This window comes from Anser cygnoides, chromosome 5 (genome assembly GCF_040182565.1).
Source record: "Anser cygnoides isolate HZ-2024a breed goose chromosome 5, Taihu_goose_T2T_genome, whole genome shotgun sequence".
Taxonomy (NCBI): domain Eukaryota; kingdom Metazoa; phylum Chordata; class Aves; order Anseriformes; family Anatidae; genus Anser; species Anser cygnoides.
The window spans coordinates 25084117-25102734 of record NC_089877.1 but is presented as its reverse complement, the minus strand read 5'-3'; the positions used below and the strand labels follow the sequence as shown (position 1 = coordinate 25102734).

Sequence of the window (18618 nt, the reverse complement as noted above, 5' to 3'; positions counted from 1 at the left end):
GACATTGTCATGTAATAGGAGTATGAGAATATGAATTAAGTCTAAGGTAAGAGCAGACCTAAATGTGTGTACAGGGTCAGGCCTGGATGGAGCTGACTTTCTTCATAACAGCCTTTATGATGCTGTATGCTGGATTTGTGACCAAAGCAGTGCTGATGACACACCCATGTTTTAGTTATGGCTGAGCAGTGCCTGCACAGCATCAAGGCCTTCTCTGTTTCTCAGGCTGCTCACACAGCAAGTAGGTTGGGCGTAAAGGGAAGCTGAGAGGGGACTCAGTCGGGACAGCTGACCTAAGCTGTGCATCTCATCTAACATCTTATGCAGCAATAAAAACTGAGGGGAAGGGGGTTTTGGAAAGGTACCCATTCGCAGAGACAGACTGGGCATCAGTTTGCTTGTGAGAGGTGTTGAGGGATTGCCTTTGCATCTTTTTTGTTTGTTTGTTGGTTGGTTGGTTTGTGGTTGTTTTTTAGGGGGGTATTCTTTTTTGTTGTTGTTGTTTTGTTTTTCCTTTCTTCCTCGTCATTACTTCATTTATCAAACTGTCTTGATCTTGATCCATAAGTTTTCTTACTCACACCACTGGGGCAGGAAAGAGCAGGTGAGCAGCTGTGTGGTGCTTCACTGGCTGGGCAGCTGCGCTTCAGCAATTTGGTGTTCCTCATCTGAAGTTCTGAGGCCTCTTTGTATTCAGATCAAAAAGGATAAAATACGTAGCAAAAATACAGGGACAAGATAATTATTTTATGAACTCATCTTAGGTTTTCTAAAATTCAGGGATAATACTGTTTAATGTACTTAGGTACAATTAATTTGGGTTGAAATGGCTGCAAATTGACAAATTCTTCCTCTGTCTTATGGAATAACATTTCAGTATTTTGAAACATTATATTCACTTCCAGTACCTGCTAACATGTTCCAAAGTGATTTATACAAAAACTTTTACAAGGAATTAATCAGAAAGCCTCTCCCACTTCTTTAATGCCATTAGAGTAAAAGGAGGTCAGTTACTCAGAGTTAGCTTAACAAATAAGCTAATTAGACGTGCAGGTTGATGTAAAAATAATTTAAAGTACTTTCAAAATGAGTTCTGCTCTTAAGAAAATGCTCTTATCTTTTAAAAGGCTGTGTTTAGACCATTCTGCTCTTCAGAACTGTATCTTTGCTGTATCTAAACTGTATCTTTAATATTTTGACTTCTAAAATAACTCTACGCGTTTTATTAATTCATTGCTGTTGCTTCAGTGGTTCCTGCCATTTCTGTGCTTCAGAGAATAGAACTTCTATCCATTCTGTCCATATTAGTGGATAAAAGTTAGCATATGCAAAAAAAGATATTTTTTCATTGCAAAATACATTAAGAGCAGTATTTCTTTAAATTCTAGAAAGGAAAAAATGAGCAGATATTAACTGTCAGACAAATTCTTAATTGCTCAAAATGACATTTCATTAAGAAGGGAAGTTTAGGGGAAAAAACAGGTTCCATGAAATAACTGTACTGCACATACTTTTTTGAATATATCATCAAAATAAGAGCAACATTAATTTCTACCAGTTGTGTAATATGTACAATATTTTGTTTCTCTTTTAGGTTGAAGATTCGGAGACATATAATAATGTAGCTGCAGAGTGTGGGATGCTCACTGTGGTTGTTGTATCTCACTTACCCAAAGATGCTGCCATTGAATGGCACGTTATTGCTGTAGTTGATGATCCACTTCAAAGAAAACATTTTGCAATGAAGATGTTATCAGAGGGCTTCCAAATTGATTGTGAATCTGTGGAGTCCAGTTCTGCATCTTGTGCTTCAATCTCTGTACGTCTAAGCTTGATTTCACCATCTGCTTCTCAGCTTGATTTAGATGGACCTCTTCATGACTTAGTTTCTGTGTTTAGACAAGCAGTTGAGAAACTTTCAGAAGACTGCAATGCAAGTCCTTTGTCTTTTAGAGCTTTCTTCAAGAAGGATGTCTTTGATGATGGAGTACTACAAACAGGTAAGATAGAAAACATGTCTTAATACTAAACATAAGGTAATTTGTTTTAGTTCTGCAGAAGGTTTGATGGCAGCTGACCCTGACTTTGAGCAGGTTGGACTAGATGATCTTCTTCCAGTCTGAGTTATTCTATGATTCTATAAAAAGAGAAAATGCTGAGAAATCTGGCAGCCTCAGGGTCTAACATAGGGATCGTGAATCTTTTGCTTAAACACGTTTGAACAATAGTCCATTTGGTAGTCCATTTTTGTCCTGATCTAGAACTATGTTCAAATAACCAAATCCCTTGTGCGAATAGGCACTCTTTTAAGACATATTGATGAAATACTAATGCTCTGAAACAAGGAAATGGTGTTCCATCCTCCATATAAGAGGGTGTCTGGTTTTGAAAATGGGCTGGTTTCTTACCAGTTTAGTCAAGTAGACCTTGATAACCAAAAAAATTACTGTTTTTTTTCCAGTACTTAATTTTTCAAAATTTCATTCACTTACCAAGTAAAGAGAGTACAGGACAATAAATATAATGTTGCAACTATAAATTATTTCTTCTGATGTACATCTTTATTTTGGGCTGTAATCAATTTGGGAAAACTAACATTACCCAAGAGCACAAAAGCTTCTTTTATCTGTCAGACATACCACACTGGTAGACCATACTTGTATTGAAATCAGTAAGAGCTTTGCTATCAATTTGAGAAGGAACTAAATCATATCCTTAGTCTATATTTGTCTCAGACATGCATGCACTTTAAAAATCCTTGCAAACCACAACTGATCCATATTAATTAGCTGACATAAATGTTAGCCCTCAAATAGTCTACTGTCCTATTTTTTTTCTTAACCTGCAGCAGTTTTTGAAGAAAATTCAACTTGACATTGTTTAATAGATTTAAAGTACAGGAATTGAAAGCTATAAAAATGTGGCATAGAATAAGCATATTTAATCCAGGAAGCAAAGAATGAACATATAGTCTGACAGAATGTTGTTGTTTTTACTACATCTTGTTTAAGAGCTAAAAGGAAACCTGATAAAACATGTTTCTGGCATGAGCTTAACATTATCATTTTGCCTGCTCTCTTTCTGATATTTCTCAGGCCATAAAATAATTACTTCCAAATAAACTTAATTTGCTTTATTAGATATATTGCTCAATATAATGTGTAAATTGTGTGCATGAAAATGTGATTCAGTTTGATTCTTGTTACACTACTAATGGCATAGATATAGAAAGTTGTTGTGATTTTCATATATTCATTCTGGTTGTGTTCAGTTCTCTCTACTGTCATAATAATTCCTGTCATTATAGTAATTTTATCATTATCTTCACTGGTAAAAGATACATCTTTGCAATCTGTAGAATATATAGAATACATTAAATTTAAAAGTAGCACTAATTCATTGATAAAGAATTTAAAAATAACTTTTGTCTACTAAGGAAACATTTCCATGAAGTTCGTGTTATAGGAAGAAGAAATACGCTATTTGAAAATAATTTCTCATATTAAAACAGTTGCTGCTGAAGTGTCTTGATAGTTTCAGTTGAATATAAGGCTATTATATATGTACATGGCATGATTTTGAATCAGAAGACTAATTTTTAATATATTGTTAAGACACGGATGTATTTAAGTGTCCTGCTAATACATGTCTTTGGAGATAGTGTCAATTGTCCTCACCTTTCCAAAGGATGCATACTATTACTGAAATATATCCTTGACTATCTTTTATACTATTTTTAATCATATTTCTTATAATTTAACTCACACATATGTATTAACTGTCACTTAAACAAGCACTTTATATTTATAGTCTCCAAGATGTTCCCATTCATTTCACTATAACCTACACAGCATGCACAAGCAAGGTAAAAATAATCTGTTTTATCTTCATAGTCCTTATTAGCAGTATTTAGTTTTGTCTGTCAGAACAACTGCAGACATGTCCTTTAGAATGCTTCACAGATGTAATATACCAGAACTAATATCACACCTTCTTTTGAATCTTACACTATTTTAATGTGCCCATAACACCAGCCCAAGCTATTGGAGATTATTAAGCTCTGATGTCCACACTTTTTCCAGTTTTATTCCTATGCTCTTATTTAGCTATAAAGTGGTCCTCAAGCTTCATTTATAGTAACCTGTTAACTTTTCAGCCTTCTCCCTAAATTTGGATTCAGTACCATGAGAGGAAAAATGGCATGTTTTATATTACCCAGAAGTTTATTTCATTACCTGAATAGGATCAGAAATGTTTATTATATCTGATTCTAGGTGAGTTCCAATAAGCTTGTTCTGCTTATGGCATGCTTGTGGATGCATGAGTCTGACTGTGGCAAGTCACAAAAGGAAACAGTTCTGGATTCCAAAATAGAACTGTTTTGTGTCTTCTCAGTTCCAGATGTGGCCAGAACTTGCTCATACCTGTCTCTGTAGAGGTACCATAAGATATTCTGAGTGTTTGGATGTCTCTTTGTAATGATTTCTATTACCTCCAAAGGTTAGTTTCTGTTCTAGAGTATGTCCAGTTGAGTATCACAGATTACTTATGCTACTGATCGGATAGTTGATAACACTGTCAACACAGTGTTATCAACTAGTGTAGGACACAGAACAGACCAGAAGTGTTCTGATCTTGAAAATCTGAGGCCAAATACAAGAAGATTTAAAAAATATTCTTTCCTTGATATGGCTGCCAAAACATAAATGTCATTGAGAGAGCAGTTTTTCGGTTGCATTTATTAATTCAGCTCAGGTAGTCCTGGTTGCTAACCATCTGTATGATGAGCCATTACTGACATGTCTGATCTCCCACATGTGTTAGACATTGTTAATCCCACAAGTAGGTCTGTTCTTTTGGAGTTTTCAACTCGAACAGGTCCATTGTCTGCTGGGGAAAGATAGTATTAATAACCTAGCAGGGGATGCTAGGCACTGCTATTCAAATATATTTAATGTGAAGCACATCAGACAGATATATCTATAATGGAATAGATAGAAATTATCATGTCTCAAAAGATGAGAGGGATGGCTGAGGAAGTAACTGTTCCAGTCTTACTGCATTTCAGGTGGACTTCCATCATGTCATAAGATTAGTAAATAGTCTTCAAGAATTCTTGAAAGATCTTGAATTACAATGTATTGTCTCTTCTACCAAAAGCATGAAAAAGAAATAAGATAGCTTTTTCTTATTAGAATTTAAAATCATTAGGTTGAAAGGAAGGAATGCTTCCACAGATCTACTCAAATGAGCTTCTGATGAGTGCTTTTTTGGTGCAAAGAAATCTAAAATTTATTTTAAACAGTCCAAATAAATTAGAGAAGCCTGTTTGTATCTGACACAGTAAGATGAGAACCAAGAACATATGGTACCCTACCTATTGTAACAGGTTAATGGAAATTATTATATTATATGTTACAGATGTCAAAAGAGGCTAAAGGTTTGTGATGCAAATTTGAGACAGATAGCTTTCTGTCATCGTAAGACCAGATGTAAAGTTTTATTGAACAAAGTGTAGTACTGATGATGAACTTCTCAGAGACAATCCCTTATAACATACGAGAGCATTATGGGCACCATGCTGAGAACACAGAACGTGTAGAGGTAGGAGGATTAGATTAAGCTGACATATATACTTAGCAAGATGCTGTTAAGCCTTTAGAAGTCTTTAACATAAATTTGGCTATTTCTTTCTTATTCACATTTAAATATACATTAATATAGACATGTCAGGATGATTGGCTATACCATCCGGTTGACTAGATTATACTTCAGTATAGGGAAGTTGAATGCTCATAAGTCATCCCATTATGATTCCACAAGCCTTGTTCACAGGATATATGCAAAATATTTTTGAATATTTATTAGGGAGTGGAAAAGGTCCTGCATTTACCAGAATGTCATATTACATAATCCCTTTATAATAATATAGAAAAAAATGAAGAGTGAATATAAAAAGGCAGAAGAGAACAGGAATAGAAATACAGCCTTATATCAGCATTAAAATGAATATATAACTAGTTTGAAATGTGTCTGTACTCTGTAAATACTTAGGACTAAAAGAATATTTTTACTTATGTGTTTATCAGCTTCAAGGATACTACAATTAACTTAAATATATAACTTAAATTATATAACTATAAATTAACTTAAATATATAACTTAAAAATAATTATAACTTAATAATATATAACTTAAAAATAATTATAATACTGATTTAATAGAGTTCAACTGGACTGTAGAAAATCTTACTTGAAATGGGACTGTTTCTTTGGTGGAAACAGAAGCCCTGTTAGGCATACATTTAGGAATCTTTGCTCTGATATAGTAGTTTCCTGAAGTATGTGCAACATACTGCTTTTAAACTAAGTATTCCATTTATTAAGATACTGCATTATCAACACATTTTTGTAGATGCTTTCCAAAGCACATGGTTCTAGTACTGGTAGATATTATTTATGTAGTGTAAATCTCAGGCAAATGGAAGTACATCAAGTGAAGATAAAAATATACATTTTCTTAACAATGCATTTGTATGCACTGGGAAAAAAAAAAGGTACTTAAAAGTATTTTTAAAAATATTATAAAAAAGTAAAGCTGAATTAATTACATTAACGACCATGTAGTCAGTACCACTCAGAGGAAAACCAAATTTAGTCTATTTAATGAATTTTCTTGAATGACATAAGGCAAACCGCAGCCAAATCTGAATGATACTCAGTTGCACAGTCAAATAGTCTTTTTTCTCAAGTTTATTTAAAAAGTAGTATATTGAGGAAAACAAAAGGAAAGCAAGAACAGGCAGAGTTATCCAGAAGTAGCCCAAGAGACACAATGTTTTCACTAACTATAAGAAGTTTCTGGAGCTTTCTCTCTCCAGTCATTCCCCAGAAACATTAGCAAGCAGCTCCAGTAGCAGCAGTGACTTCAGAGGAACATAAAGTAGTGTTGATCTTCTGTCTAGGTTCCCAGAATTGCTTGTGCAATGATTCTTTTATACTTCCTCTGTTTTTTCCCCCATATTTTACTAGTCTCTTACTTATTACTTCTGGTATACCAAAAATCAAGCAAATGATCTTAAAGTATCAGACAGAGAATACGAGAGGAGAATATGAAAACATCGTTTTCAGTATTGCATCTCTCATCACACATAGATCTTATCACAGACCTGATGCCTTCTCTTCCCCTCTTTTAGATGATAAAATAATTATGGCTGATTTGTTGGAGGGAGGAATTTAGTACAGATGTTACAGTTCTCTGTTTATGGAGATATAAGGGTATCACTTTTTTAGTAGGTAGGGAAAGTGACACTAAAGATGGTTCCAATCCAGAAGAGTATTCTAGGATTTGGGATTTCTTTTGTTTTTGCCATAATGTAGATCTATATAACTTACTGAGGGAATTTCGGCATTGAAATGAATGGTAGCTCTCCACATGTGAGTAATAACATGAACAAAAAAAACCACATCCTGATCATTTCCAAGACCTTTCTTGTACCTGCAGAATGACACACCTCACAAATGTAAATGTCCTTTCAGATCATCCAGTTGTCAATCTGTGAGTGATCACTACAGCTTAGTTTCAGTTGTTTAACATATATTCTACTTTTCAGGCTCTGTATGATGACTTTTTCCCTTTCCCTTAAAATATTTAAGAGTTTAATCCAATTCAATAAAAGGACATCTTTTCAACATTCAGCTATAAAACACAATTACTTACTTTCATCCCTTTTCCATAGTTGTAATCCTACTTGCTAGTTCTTCTTGTTCCTAGTTGTATGTCACCCAGATACTCCTGCTTACAACTCTCAAATATTCATAGAGCACTATCAAGTTCTTCTCCACACTCAGACATACAGATCTTGTTATATTAGACCAAACTGTTCACAATCAACTCTTATTTCATTAGCCACTTTTTTTTTTTCCTATTCTTTGGACTCATTTTGGTATGTTACGATGTTTTAGGTAATATGTTGTGCAGAACAAAAGGCATTTTTTTCTACATTTTTTATTAACTTGGAGAACATTTATAATAGGCTACAAATTGAGATTAGAAAAAGAATTGATATGACCAGCTTTGCAATCTAATGATGTAGTTGTTGTGGCTAACATAGATAATTTGGCCAAATAGAAATATTTTTAAAATATCATGGTGTTGTCTGAAGTAGACTATAAAAATGAACTTAGTTTTCTACCAAATCCTGTTAATTTAAAATAAATAGAAAATCCAAGTATAGTTGCCTAACTTGAAAGAAGAGGAAAATTCAAATTCTTCAGGTTTCCTGTTAAGAGAATAGATAATTTGCCAGGTATAATTGTTCAAGCAGCAGACCTATGCTGCTGCTCAAAAAGTAGAGAAAGAAAAAAGAAATGGTTAAATTAGTCCTTGGAGAAATGAATCAGACTATAATATATATAAGCAATTAAGAAACACTGATATGATTCATGAGTGTGTTTAAAATGACATTTTAAAAGGGTAGAAGCAGCTAAATTTGGTCTTGGGCTACAAAGGTGGCTTTGTAATCTTGCTATTGCTACACAAAGTATCCAGTCAAGGGACCTGATATATTAAATGACTTAACCAGCTGAAAGTTTTTGTATCTGTTTTCAAGGCTGTTACTATACCTTCTACAAGTCACTGTGAACATCTTACATAAGAAAATGGAAAAAGGATTTATTTGTCTGCTATCAAAAACTTGAAGATTTTTTTTTTCTTATAGTAATATTGCCTCTTGAATGAATTTGCATAGGAAAGTGTTTTATGCCTGTGAGGCAGTTTAAAATATATTAAAGCCTACTTCAGGGCAGCTGCCTTCTGTCCTTTAAGATGGGAAATTTACTTCTAAGAGCACAGATCCTAGACTGAGAAAAATTCAACCACTTGGTGGCAAGGCCAGGTAGCAAATTTAGAACACCTCCTTCTTCAAAGTAGACAGCATGTGATATCTAAAGGCTATGTATGGCACAGCTGTACAAAAAAATCTTGGCTAAAACTTTAAATGGAAGCAAGTTCTTTAATTGCTTGACCCAAAATTGATCTAGAATATACACTTTTATCTTTGATACAGAACACTAGCAATCTCTTGATAAGGTTGTTTTAAAGCTACCTGTGTACAACCTCACATTTCTTCCAAATTTCAGCTACTGAAATCTGCAGTACATTTACAGGTTACTCTTTGCTCCCTGTCATGTTTTCACATTGTATTGAAGTACTTCTGAGTTCTTCACCAAAGGAATTATTTGTGTGGACTTCTTAGTTTTCCTGTTGAAGATTTACATGCCATGACCAGTGGGACAAAATGGACCTGCCATAAAGCAGATGTTTTGCAGAAAAAGTCATAGATCGTAAAGACTTTCCTAAGCTTGTTGATGTGTAAACCTGATTCGCTTTCCTCCCTTAATTAGTTTAGAAGATGCAAGCCATTTTTTATGGTAATCCAGGCAGTGGCTTTGCTGCTTTATGCTATTCATTTAGTTATCTCAATAAACATTGGAATTTGCTAAAAACAGTAGGCTATAAGGTGAAGATCTTGAACGAGTAGATGTAAAGAGGCTTTGATTATGGAATGAGAAACCAATATATTCTGTAATGAGTCAGAAGGGATAATTTTGATAGTTAGCTCTACAAGGAATCTGAACAGATTAACAGTCTTCTGGAAAACTGTTATCTTCTACACAGGTGTAAATATACATGGTCTGTCCATATACGCATACGTTTTTGTATATGCACCTAAAATGCATAAAGTGCAACCGTCCTCCTACAATGTCAAAATGATTTTTTTGAAACTTTGTTTATTACTTTGTTGACAGAGAGCATCTATAAAAGTATCTTACAAAAATATCATCAAGCATTCAGTCATTGCCAAATTTGGATCATCTGGTGTTTAATATATGAGGCATACATGCTCTGTCTATCTATCCAGAAACCATTTGTGACAAATTCAGTTTTTAATGACACGTCACAGATTATGATTTACAATTACATGAAAAGTTTTTCTCTGACACCGTTTAAACATGCCAACATTTTGGCACCAATTCTGCAATTCTAAGTTAATAAACAGTGAAAAAACTTAGATTTCCAGAGACCTCTGAGGAGTTCTACGGAACTGCCACTGGAAACTGGTCTGAAGGACACCACTTTATGATTATTGTCTTAATTTTTAAACATATCACAAATACATCTTGTCTTGACAGAGAAGTTGTGGCTGTGCTTTCCCTGGAATTATTCAAGGCCAGGCTGGACAGGGCTCTGAGCAACCTGGTCTAGTGTACGGTTGGAACTAGATGACCTTAGGTCCCTTCCACCCCAAGCCATTCTGTGAGTCTATGAAATCAGTCCTCTGCTTAAAATGTTTTCAGCATGCATTTATGAAGGGGATTTTGTTGTTTTTGGAACACCATTCAATGTCATACAGTCATACTCTGACTCAGAAGGAAATATATAAAAGCTTAGGATCCATACAAGTATTATAATTTTGTTCAACGACTTCCCACCCATTTAACAGGTTGGGGCCTTGGGTTGATTTGTTTTTGTTGGTGGTGGTTTTTTTATCTGATATAATGCAGCTATTACAACAAGAAAAAGTGAAAAGTTTTTCTTGTTTATGCCACATGCACTGTAACTTTTAAGCCTACAAAATAGCTGTAACTAACCACCAAAAGAAAGTATTTTGCCATTGTTGCAGTTAGTCATTTGACAATGCATAATATATGCAGTAGTCTCAATAGTCTGTTTCTTTTGAAACTTCTGGTGAATTTCAGTTTAAAATAGCATAAGGTTATTAGGTGTCATTGAGAAAATTGCTATCTTTAGAAAAACAAGCTAGGAATTTTTTATTATTATTTATTTTAATTTTTCCTTCTTTGGACTTCCCTCTGCTTTTACTTGTAAGGCATCAGATCTGCTATGTTAAAATCCAATTAATAGATCTAACTCATTGACACTTAGAGTACATTTATAACATAGTCCCTTTAGGCGCTTCTACTTACACATAAATCAACACTGGGTAATCGGAGAATAGGTAATTTTTTGTACATCGTAACAAATTAGAACATTCTTTCTCTTTCTTCTTATTTCTGCATGGCAAGAGTGTAGCCAGCAGGTTGACTGAAGGAGCTGCAACTAGAATACCACTTCTATTTTTGTGGCGTCCCAGAAAGAGATCACCAAACTGGAGAAATTTCAGAGAAGAGCCACTAAAGTAGATGGTTAGAAGCATGACATATAAGAGATATGAGAAAAGACTGAAGGAACTGGCTTTGTTCCACCTAGGGAAGAGAAGGCTGGGGAGGAACCAAATGGCAGTCTTGCTTTACCTAGACAGGTGGTGTTGACAAGAAGCCAGGCTTGTCTCAGAGGTGCACAGGTAAAGGACAAGGGGCAGCAGTCACAAGGTACAGCAGGAGAGATTCCAGTTGGACACAATTTTTCTCCACAAGAGCAGTGTGTGCTGGTGCGGGCTGCCCAGAGAGGCTGTGGAACCTCCACCTTGGAGGTTTCCAAAACCTGACTGCACAAGGCCCTCAGCAAACCGATCTAATGACAGAGAACCTTTCCAACCAAAAGTATCATGTGACATATTAAATCATAATTAATTGGTCGAAAATTTGACCAAACATTATGAAAAAAACAGCTTTTTTCTGTCATTAATACTGCCTACACTTGCAAAAGATGGCTACCACTCCTTACTAGGATAATAATTACTGAACCCAATAAGCAAGTTTTTCCTATTGGAGTCTATCCTTGAAAGAAAACTGATTCTTTAGTTCTTTGCTCTTTTTTTTTTTTTAATAGTATATTATTCTGTTTAGTACATGTTAATTCAGTATACTGGCTATTGGATTGAAATTAGGCATAAGAATAAACAGTATCTCACCTGTTTTACTCTTAAGGATATCACCCATATACTGATGTTATGGATATAAATCTATTTGAGATATGCAAATGTCTTTCTGTTTGTGGCACAGGAGGAGTAAGTGACTTGGTAACTTCACACAAGATGGTAAAATTACAGAGCTTTATTTTTCCTGAAGTTCTTGGCTGAAGTTACAGATACTCAGCAACCCTCAAAATGAGGTGCTGTTTAGAGGCAGCATTGTAAGACTAGGTAATGAAAATGTTGAAGAACAATAGTTCATTGAAATGCATGCCTTGTTTCAGAACGGGGTTTGAGATTAAATCTGTTTTGAGATTGCTCATCTATTGGGCATAACTACATCATTTTAAAATTGTCAAGGGATCTTGTCATTTCCAGACTTTTATGAAGAGCATGACTAATTGAACGCAGCCTAAGGCATTTTCTACAATTAGATACATAAAGATAAATACGTTCTAATTTAGCTGATTACTCTATTTTTTCTTTGCATTAACTACATAGAATGCACTTGGAATTCTCTTCTTTCATAACGTGTAGTGTAACATACCTGCTGTGATTTAATCAACTATTTTATTTGGGTTACTCAAATTATAACAGCTTTTTAAATAATCAGGATCTCTATCTTTAGATTAGGTCTTTCTAAGTTTAGTGTTCTTCTAAATTCGAATTTTATTATTATTTTTTTTGGTGGTTGTTTTTGGCTATTACAATATGCAAACCACTTAAACTTTTGGTCTAATACCTTTAAAAATACAGTTACAGAAACCTCAGCTGTTTAACAATGCTTGTCATTTTTTGCTTAACTTGTTTGAAATACTTTATGTAGGAGTTTTGCAAAATTTTTAAGCATATTAAGATTTCATTTTGAAAGGAAACTTGTTGGATAATACTTCCTGGCTCTAGAGATTAGTGCTACAATGCTTGCTCTACATTAAGTTTACCATATGATGCTGCTTAAAAAAAAACGTCTTTGACGGGTATTAATTGGAAGGAACATTTTGGTGTTTGGCGTTAGGTGGGAGTTATTCTAAGCGGATTACAATGTTCTTTTACAATTTTCCCCTGTGTTCTTTATGTTTCACTTTTTACAAATATACTACAGACAAGCTGAAAAGGATCCCAGAACTTTTCAGCATTTAAAGCATCCCCATTCAAAGTCAATAATTATACTAAAAAAACTTTACCCGTTCCAGGGTACACTGGTGTCATATTAAAGAATATTTGGTATAAGAGAGGGTATATTTTTAGCATTGAGTTGGCTAGGAAATCTCAAATAGTTATCTTAATTAAAAAATATCCAGTCAGTTCCTCCCACTATGCCATTTAGGAGAAAAAAAAGCAAACAATACACTTTCTGGAAGACAGTAAGACTTACAAATAACTGCCACATGAAAGAAGAACATCGGAAAACTTAGTTATTTTTCTGGCACATAGATAAAAGTTGTCCAAGCATTGATGGAAGAGCATCAGACACAAGCCAGGAAAAGCTATGGAACTAGAGGCGAGACCTTGGCCCTTTTGAAACAGAGTGATTCTACTGAGATTGCAGTCTCTTGTTCATCCAAAGAATAATCCTTATTATGATAACATCACACACCAAGACATATACAACAAGCCCAAATTTCAGAAAATAGTGAGAATGTGAACTCTGAAAATCAAGTCAATCTGAACACCAAACATCATTTGCTACTGTTGTTTTGTCTTTTAGGTGAAATGAAATCCCAATCTATTGGAATTAATGGCAATTAACAAATGGAATTAATGTTATTAACATAATTGCGAAAGAATTTCAGAACAGCTGAAAGAATGAAACTTGAAGGCAGGCACAGTGAACAAATTGCAACAAAATGGTGTAAGAATCAAGAGGCAGCAGTCTAAAGTTTCTTGATCTGGAAAAAGGAGATGTGAGTGACATAAACCAGAATATAGCAAGTAGCATAATAAAGTAAAAGCTTCAGTTTTAAAAAATGTGTTGTTCTATGCTGAAAATATGATTGGTAGCAGGAAACCATGCATACAGAAATTCACAGCATGGATTCTACTGGGTGTTATTTATTAAATTAGGAGCCATTAATATGTTTCTCTATCCCAACTTCAGAAGAAAAATAGTGGCACAGAAACACAAGAAACTTGATAGGTCACACACAGTCCTCACACCAACCTAAACGTACCACATCCTGTTGATTGTTGTTAATATTTTTAAACGAACAGTTTTTTATTAGCAGGAGGAAAAGAAGTATTCAGAGAGAAAATATCCCTTTTTAGGCTCTTGATACTATGAAATACTTATGTGTCTCGTACATTGACGCATCTTTCATTGCCATTGAGATCACTACACGGAGACAGCTGGACTCCATTTAAAGTAGGGATGTGGTAAGCAGCCAGAGTAGAGTATCTTTGATGTAGGAGAGAAGTAGTACAGCTTTGCCTCAGAATCATGATTCCTAGCAAAATGAAAGTTTCTTCTGGAGCAGTTCTGAAGCAATATGCAAGTCAGTGATTATGACGTATCATGCCTTGCATGGTAAAGTCCAAAGCTTGGTTTTAATTTGTTTAGTGGGCTTTGCTCTGCAGAGAATAGTCTCCTTTCATGTTGATTCCATGTTATCATAAGATACATTTAAAAATTTGCCAAAATATAGCTTCAGTTGCTGATTTTTGTTGAAACTTTTCTGCGTCATTCATGTAGCTCTGATAGCAACCTGACAACGTAAGAGACCATAAAAGAAAAGAAATTATATAATTAGAGAGAAATGACCTGCCTTCTTTACATCTCGTCATACTGTTTTAACTAAGGTTTAAATGTAGGCCCTTTATGGTTTTATTTAACATAAGTATTAAGCTTTTCTTTTTACCTTTGTCTTGCTGAACTGGGTTTATTTTGTGTTTTCTGGGTGTTTAATGTGTTCATCATTTGGCTAAGCAGGCTGTTAACACTTTCATTCTGAAGTTTTATGAAATTTCAGATATTTTCTCTTAAGCTGAGATTCAAACTCTGATTTTAGAGGCTATTAAGTTTCTAGTATTATGAAATCTGTCTTGAAGATGTTATATGTCATTTGGTTTTCAAGCAAAACATTTACATCTGATTGGAGCTTGGCAAACTCATTTTGGCTTCTTCTTACTTTATGGTGTCTAGCATCTGAAGTGTTCTTTCTGTTCATAAAATAGACACAGGCAGTGACAATCACTGTTCAGGATTCTCCAAACTCATTTTCTAATATTCCAGAATTCTACTTTGGAGACACTTTATCAAATAACAGAAAATAATTTTTGCCCCTACACTTGTGGATCTTGTACTTGACAAACTGTTTCTTCTCTATTATTCTGCCGTGCATTGCCCCACAGGAATCTCATGGGAGATGCATAGTTTTTCTTGAGAGGGCTAGATTATATCAGAATGAAACAACTCTGCTTGATTTTCAAATAATTGCAAGGTAAATTGCAAGACTGGAAATAGATGAAATCTGCATCTGAAATGATTGGATTCAATATTAGAACTCTTTCTAAAGTTCTTATGGAACTTCCTCCAGATTGCTCACCTTTACTAAAAAGCAGACTTGCAGATACACCGTAATCTTTAGCCAACATTTTGCAAAACAACTACTGGCATTCCTGCAGCAATAGGTGGTTACTTTTACTAGTATTGTTCTGTTTGCCAACTGACAATTCCATATTAGCTCAGTTGGTAAATGTTCTTTGACCAGATATGAATCTTTATCTCCTCCTAAAGGCTAAATATTTCTGCATGTTTGGAATTAATTGCATCAGCTTCATTAATATGTTTCATGATCTTAAAGATCCTAGGGGTGTTTTAATCTGGTGTTTGAGGTAACTTTCTTGATCAACCCCCAAGCTTCATCCTGTAGCTGTGAACTGGAGTTGACTAGTTCACTAGGTTGACTTAAAGCTGTTTGACTGTGATTGTTGTTGCTTGACTTCTTTATGGATCACAGATTTTATGTTAGATAAATCCCGTAAAAAGTCAAGTAATGAACAGGAAAGGAACAGAATTCATCTAAAATTTACTAAAACCTTTTGTTGTCCCTAAAAGCATAATCATGACCTTCTGCTTAAGTGGATGGAACTTGTAGCCACAGGGAACTTTTCACACAGATTTTATTGAAAGATTGAAGCTAAAATGAAAGGCCAAATGAAAGTTTACAGCTATTTTGTAGGATGTGGACAAAAAAATTATTACTACTGTAGTAAGTTCAAACTGTTAGTGATTACAGAAAGACGATCATCTTGCTCAGTGTTCTGTCCATGGAGAGCTTGTTGAAAATTCATAAAATGCGGCATTAGTGACATTTCCAGGGTAGTACACAATCTGCTGTAGCAAAGAATTACCTGCAAGTAGAAATTCCACCATTCTGACTGTTTCTTATTAAGCATATTAATTGCATTATGAACTTCCACTTTTATTCCTGAACTATTTCCTTAATAGTTATGTGTTTACAGATGAAATCTTTTTAATAGCTGACACCATTACCACCTTGGTAGTCTACAATATACTTTTTTCTTTCCTATACATTCTTATTAAGCAAAAGGTTCTAAAATTCCCAGTTTTGTTTTTCCTCTTGTGCCTTCACATTGGTGTGTCTTGTTGGAATATAGTAAGCAGTGTTTTTAGTAAAATAAAGATATACCTAGCTATAGCATGTTTTTCTCTTTTTCTCTCTGGGTACCTAAGAAAGGAGTTTAGTATCATCACCTGTATTTCGTAGAAAAGGAGACAGAATAGAGGTAGTGACTTGTTCAGGTTTTCTCAGTAACTCTGTGACAGAAATTGAACTTTTGTCTCCTGAATTCTAGCCAATTTTTTTCTCCAGCCTACTCTCCTTCTGCACAGGAGTGCAGATTCCAGAATGATTAAAGACATAAAAAGGAGACGATGTAAACAGATGCAAATGAATATACACAGTTTATGAAATCCTGACTTCATCTAATTCAGTGGTAAAATGCCATTTGACTTTAGTGGAGTCAGGATTTTCTTCAGGTCGGATCATCTTTTAGAGAAAACAGTGCCTTTTTTACACTTGGGTCTTTCAATTTTATTTTTTTTTAACTTTTTTTTCTGTATACAGTTTGTGTTGCCACAGGGTCCCTAATTAAACTTGGAACATAATTGCATAATGTTCTGTCGGCTTCTATTTCTTAACCAGACCTTTGCACCTTTCTTTGAATTCCTTTTGCTCTGAAAAAAAAAAAAAAAAAAAGTATGTACTGATTGTTCTGAACAGCATTAAGCTTGTTTTTTATTACCATTATTCTGACATATCTAGATTTTTTGGGTTTGGTTCATTTGTATTCTCATTATATAAGGTAGTATTTTATCTGCTGATAACAAACTTCACTGTTAATTATAGTTCAGTGAAAAATTACTCTGTGTTGTGGCCACAGAGTAATAGGTAAAATGAGGAAAGATTAGTTATTGAAACTTGTATGTTTTGGACTTAAAACATGTGTTTTCTATTAAAAACTATTGATAGCTTTTAAGGTTGGCATGGTTTTATAAGGCTTTAATTTTGCTAACCAAGTAGGAAACTTAGTGATAGTTTGTGGAATAGTAATTAAATGTTTAGATGAAAACTATGGTTTACTCCTGACAGTTAAGTTTGTGGTAGTGGCTCTGGCTATTCACCATCTCTGCTCTGATTTTATTTGTTTCATTTTCTTTATGATTAAACTGAGCTTTTTCCTCCTAAATAATAGTGTGATAGTAGGAGATGAGAGTTCATTGAGATGTAGAAGACAAGAAAGAGACTTGGTGGCAAAATGAAAAAAAAAAAAAAAGTAGTCAGTGGGAAGGAATTGTTCTCAGTAACCAATGTTTTAGAAGAGCCAGAGAAAAGCCACTTTGTTTTTCTTTTTTTCCCATTAATGTTTGTAGGGGATAGAACTGCTGTAAGTAGTAAAGTCAATATAGGGTAGTGTCATGCAATCCTAAAATAATCTCTTACGCAGTATAGTGACAATGGTTTAAACACAGTCACTCAGGAGGACAAATGCTTTCTTGAATTAATTATTTTTTGAGGACTATATTCCTCCATTCTGTCTCTTCTGCTCATCACCTTCAGAAAATTCTGACTTGTATGTGATTTAACTAACATGGCTCCAAAAAGAATATGACTGGTTATTCCTCACAGGAGGTTCTAGTCTGGAGAGAAATAGTGAGCAGGATATGAAACAGGAGATGTTGATGAAAGTTTAGAAATTCCATTGAATGTGGCATAAAATTGAAAAGAAAAATTAAGAATAGGAAAATCTAATATATAATGTCCATTTTTAAGTAGTGTTAGTTTCCTGAGAAGTTGCCCTCTTGTTTGACACTTAAGAAATTAAAAATATTAATGAACTGTGTCTGCACCAAGACACAGTACCCTTTCCAACATATCACCTCTAAAAATATGCTTCAGTAATATTAGAAATAGAACAGTAAACTCAAAAGCAAATGATACAGAAATAAAACACATCTACTTGCCCTGCAAAGGTGAAATTACTATTGCTTTTTTATGAGTGGTGCCATGGACCAGACTGGACATATATTTCTTTTTCTTTTGACAACTTGGATTCAGTGGTTTGGTTTATTTTCTAACAATGTGTTTGCTATAGAAAATATTTCATTCTACTGAGCTGACATACTGTTGAGCAATAAAAAGGCTTGGCTTACAAAATATGCGTGAAGCACTGCACAAAGTGGTAGATTCTGACCTGGATAACTGGAACTTCAATTCCATATA

General features: G+C 34.4%; 1 protein-coding gene across 11 annotated transcripts in view; it reads left to right on the top strand.

The window, feature by feature from the left end:
* The window catches only part of DPH6 (diphthamine biosynthesis 6), a 196463-nt gene that overhangs the window by 156959 nt on the left and 20886 nt on the right, over positions 1–18618 (top strand). For 6 of the 11 annotated variants that reach the window (XM_066997502.1, XM_066997501.1, XM_013174265.3 and 3 more), the window contains one exon: positions 1595–2000. In XM_066997502.1, the coding sequence (XP_066853603.1) occupies positions 1595–2000 (406 nt within the window). Of the gene's footprint in view, positions 1–1594; positions 2001–4395; positions 4501–13583; positions 13780–18618 lie in introns of all 11 variants that reach the window. The other 5 variants (XR_010831709.1, XR_010831706.1, XR_010831708.1 and 2 more) reach the window with 5 other exon arrangements.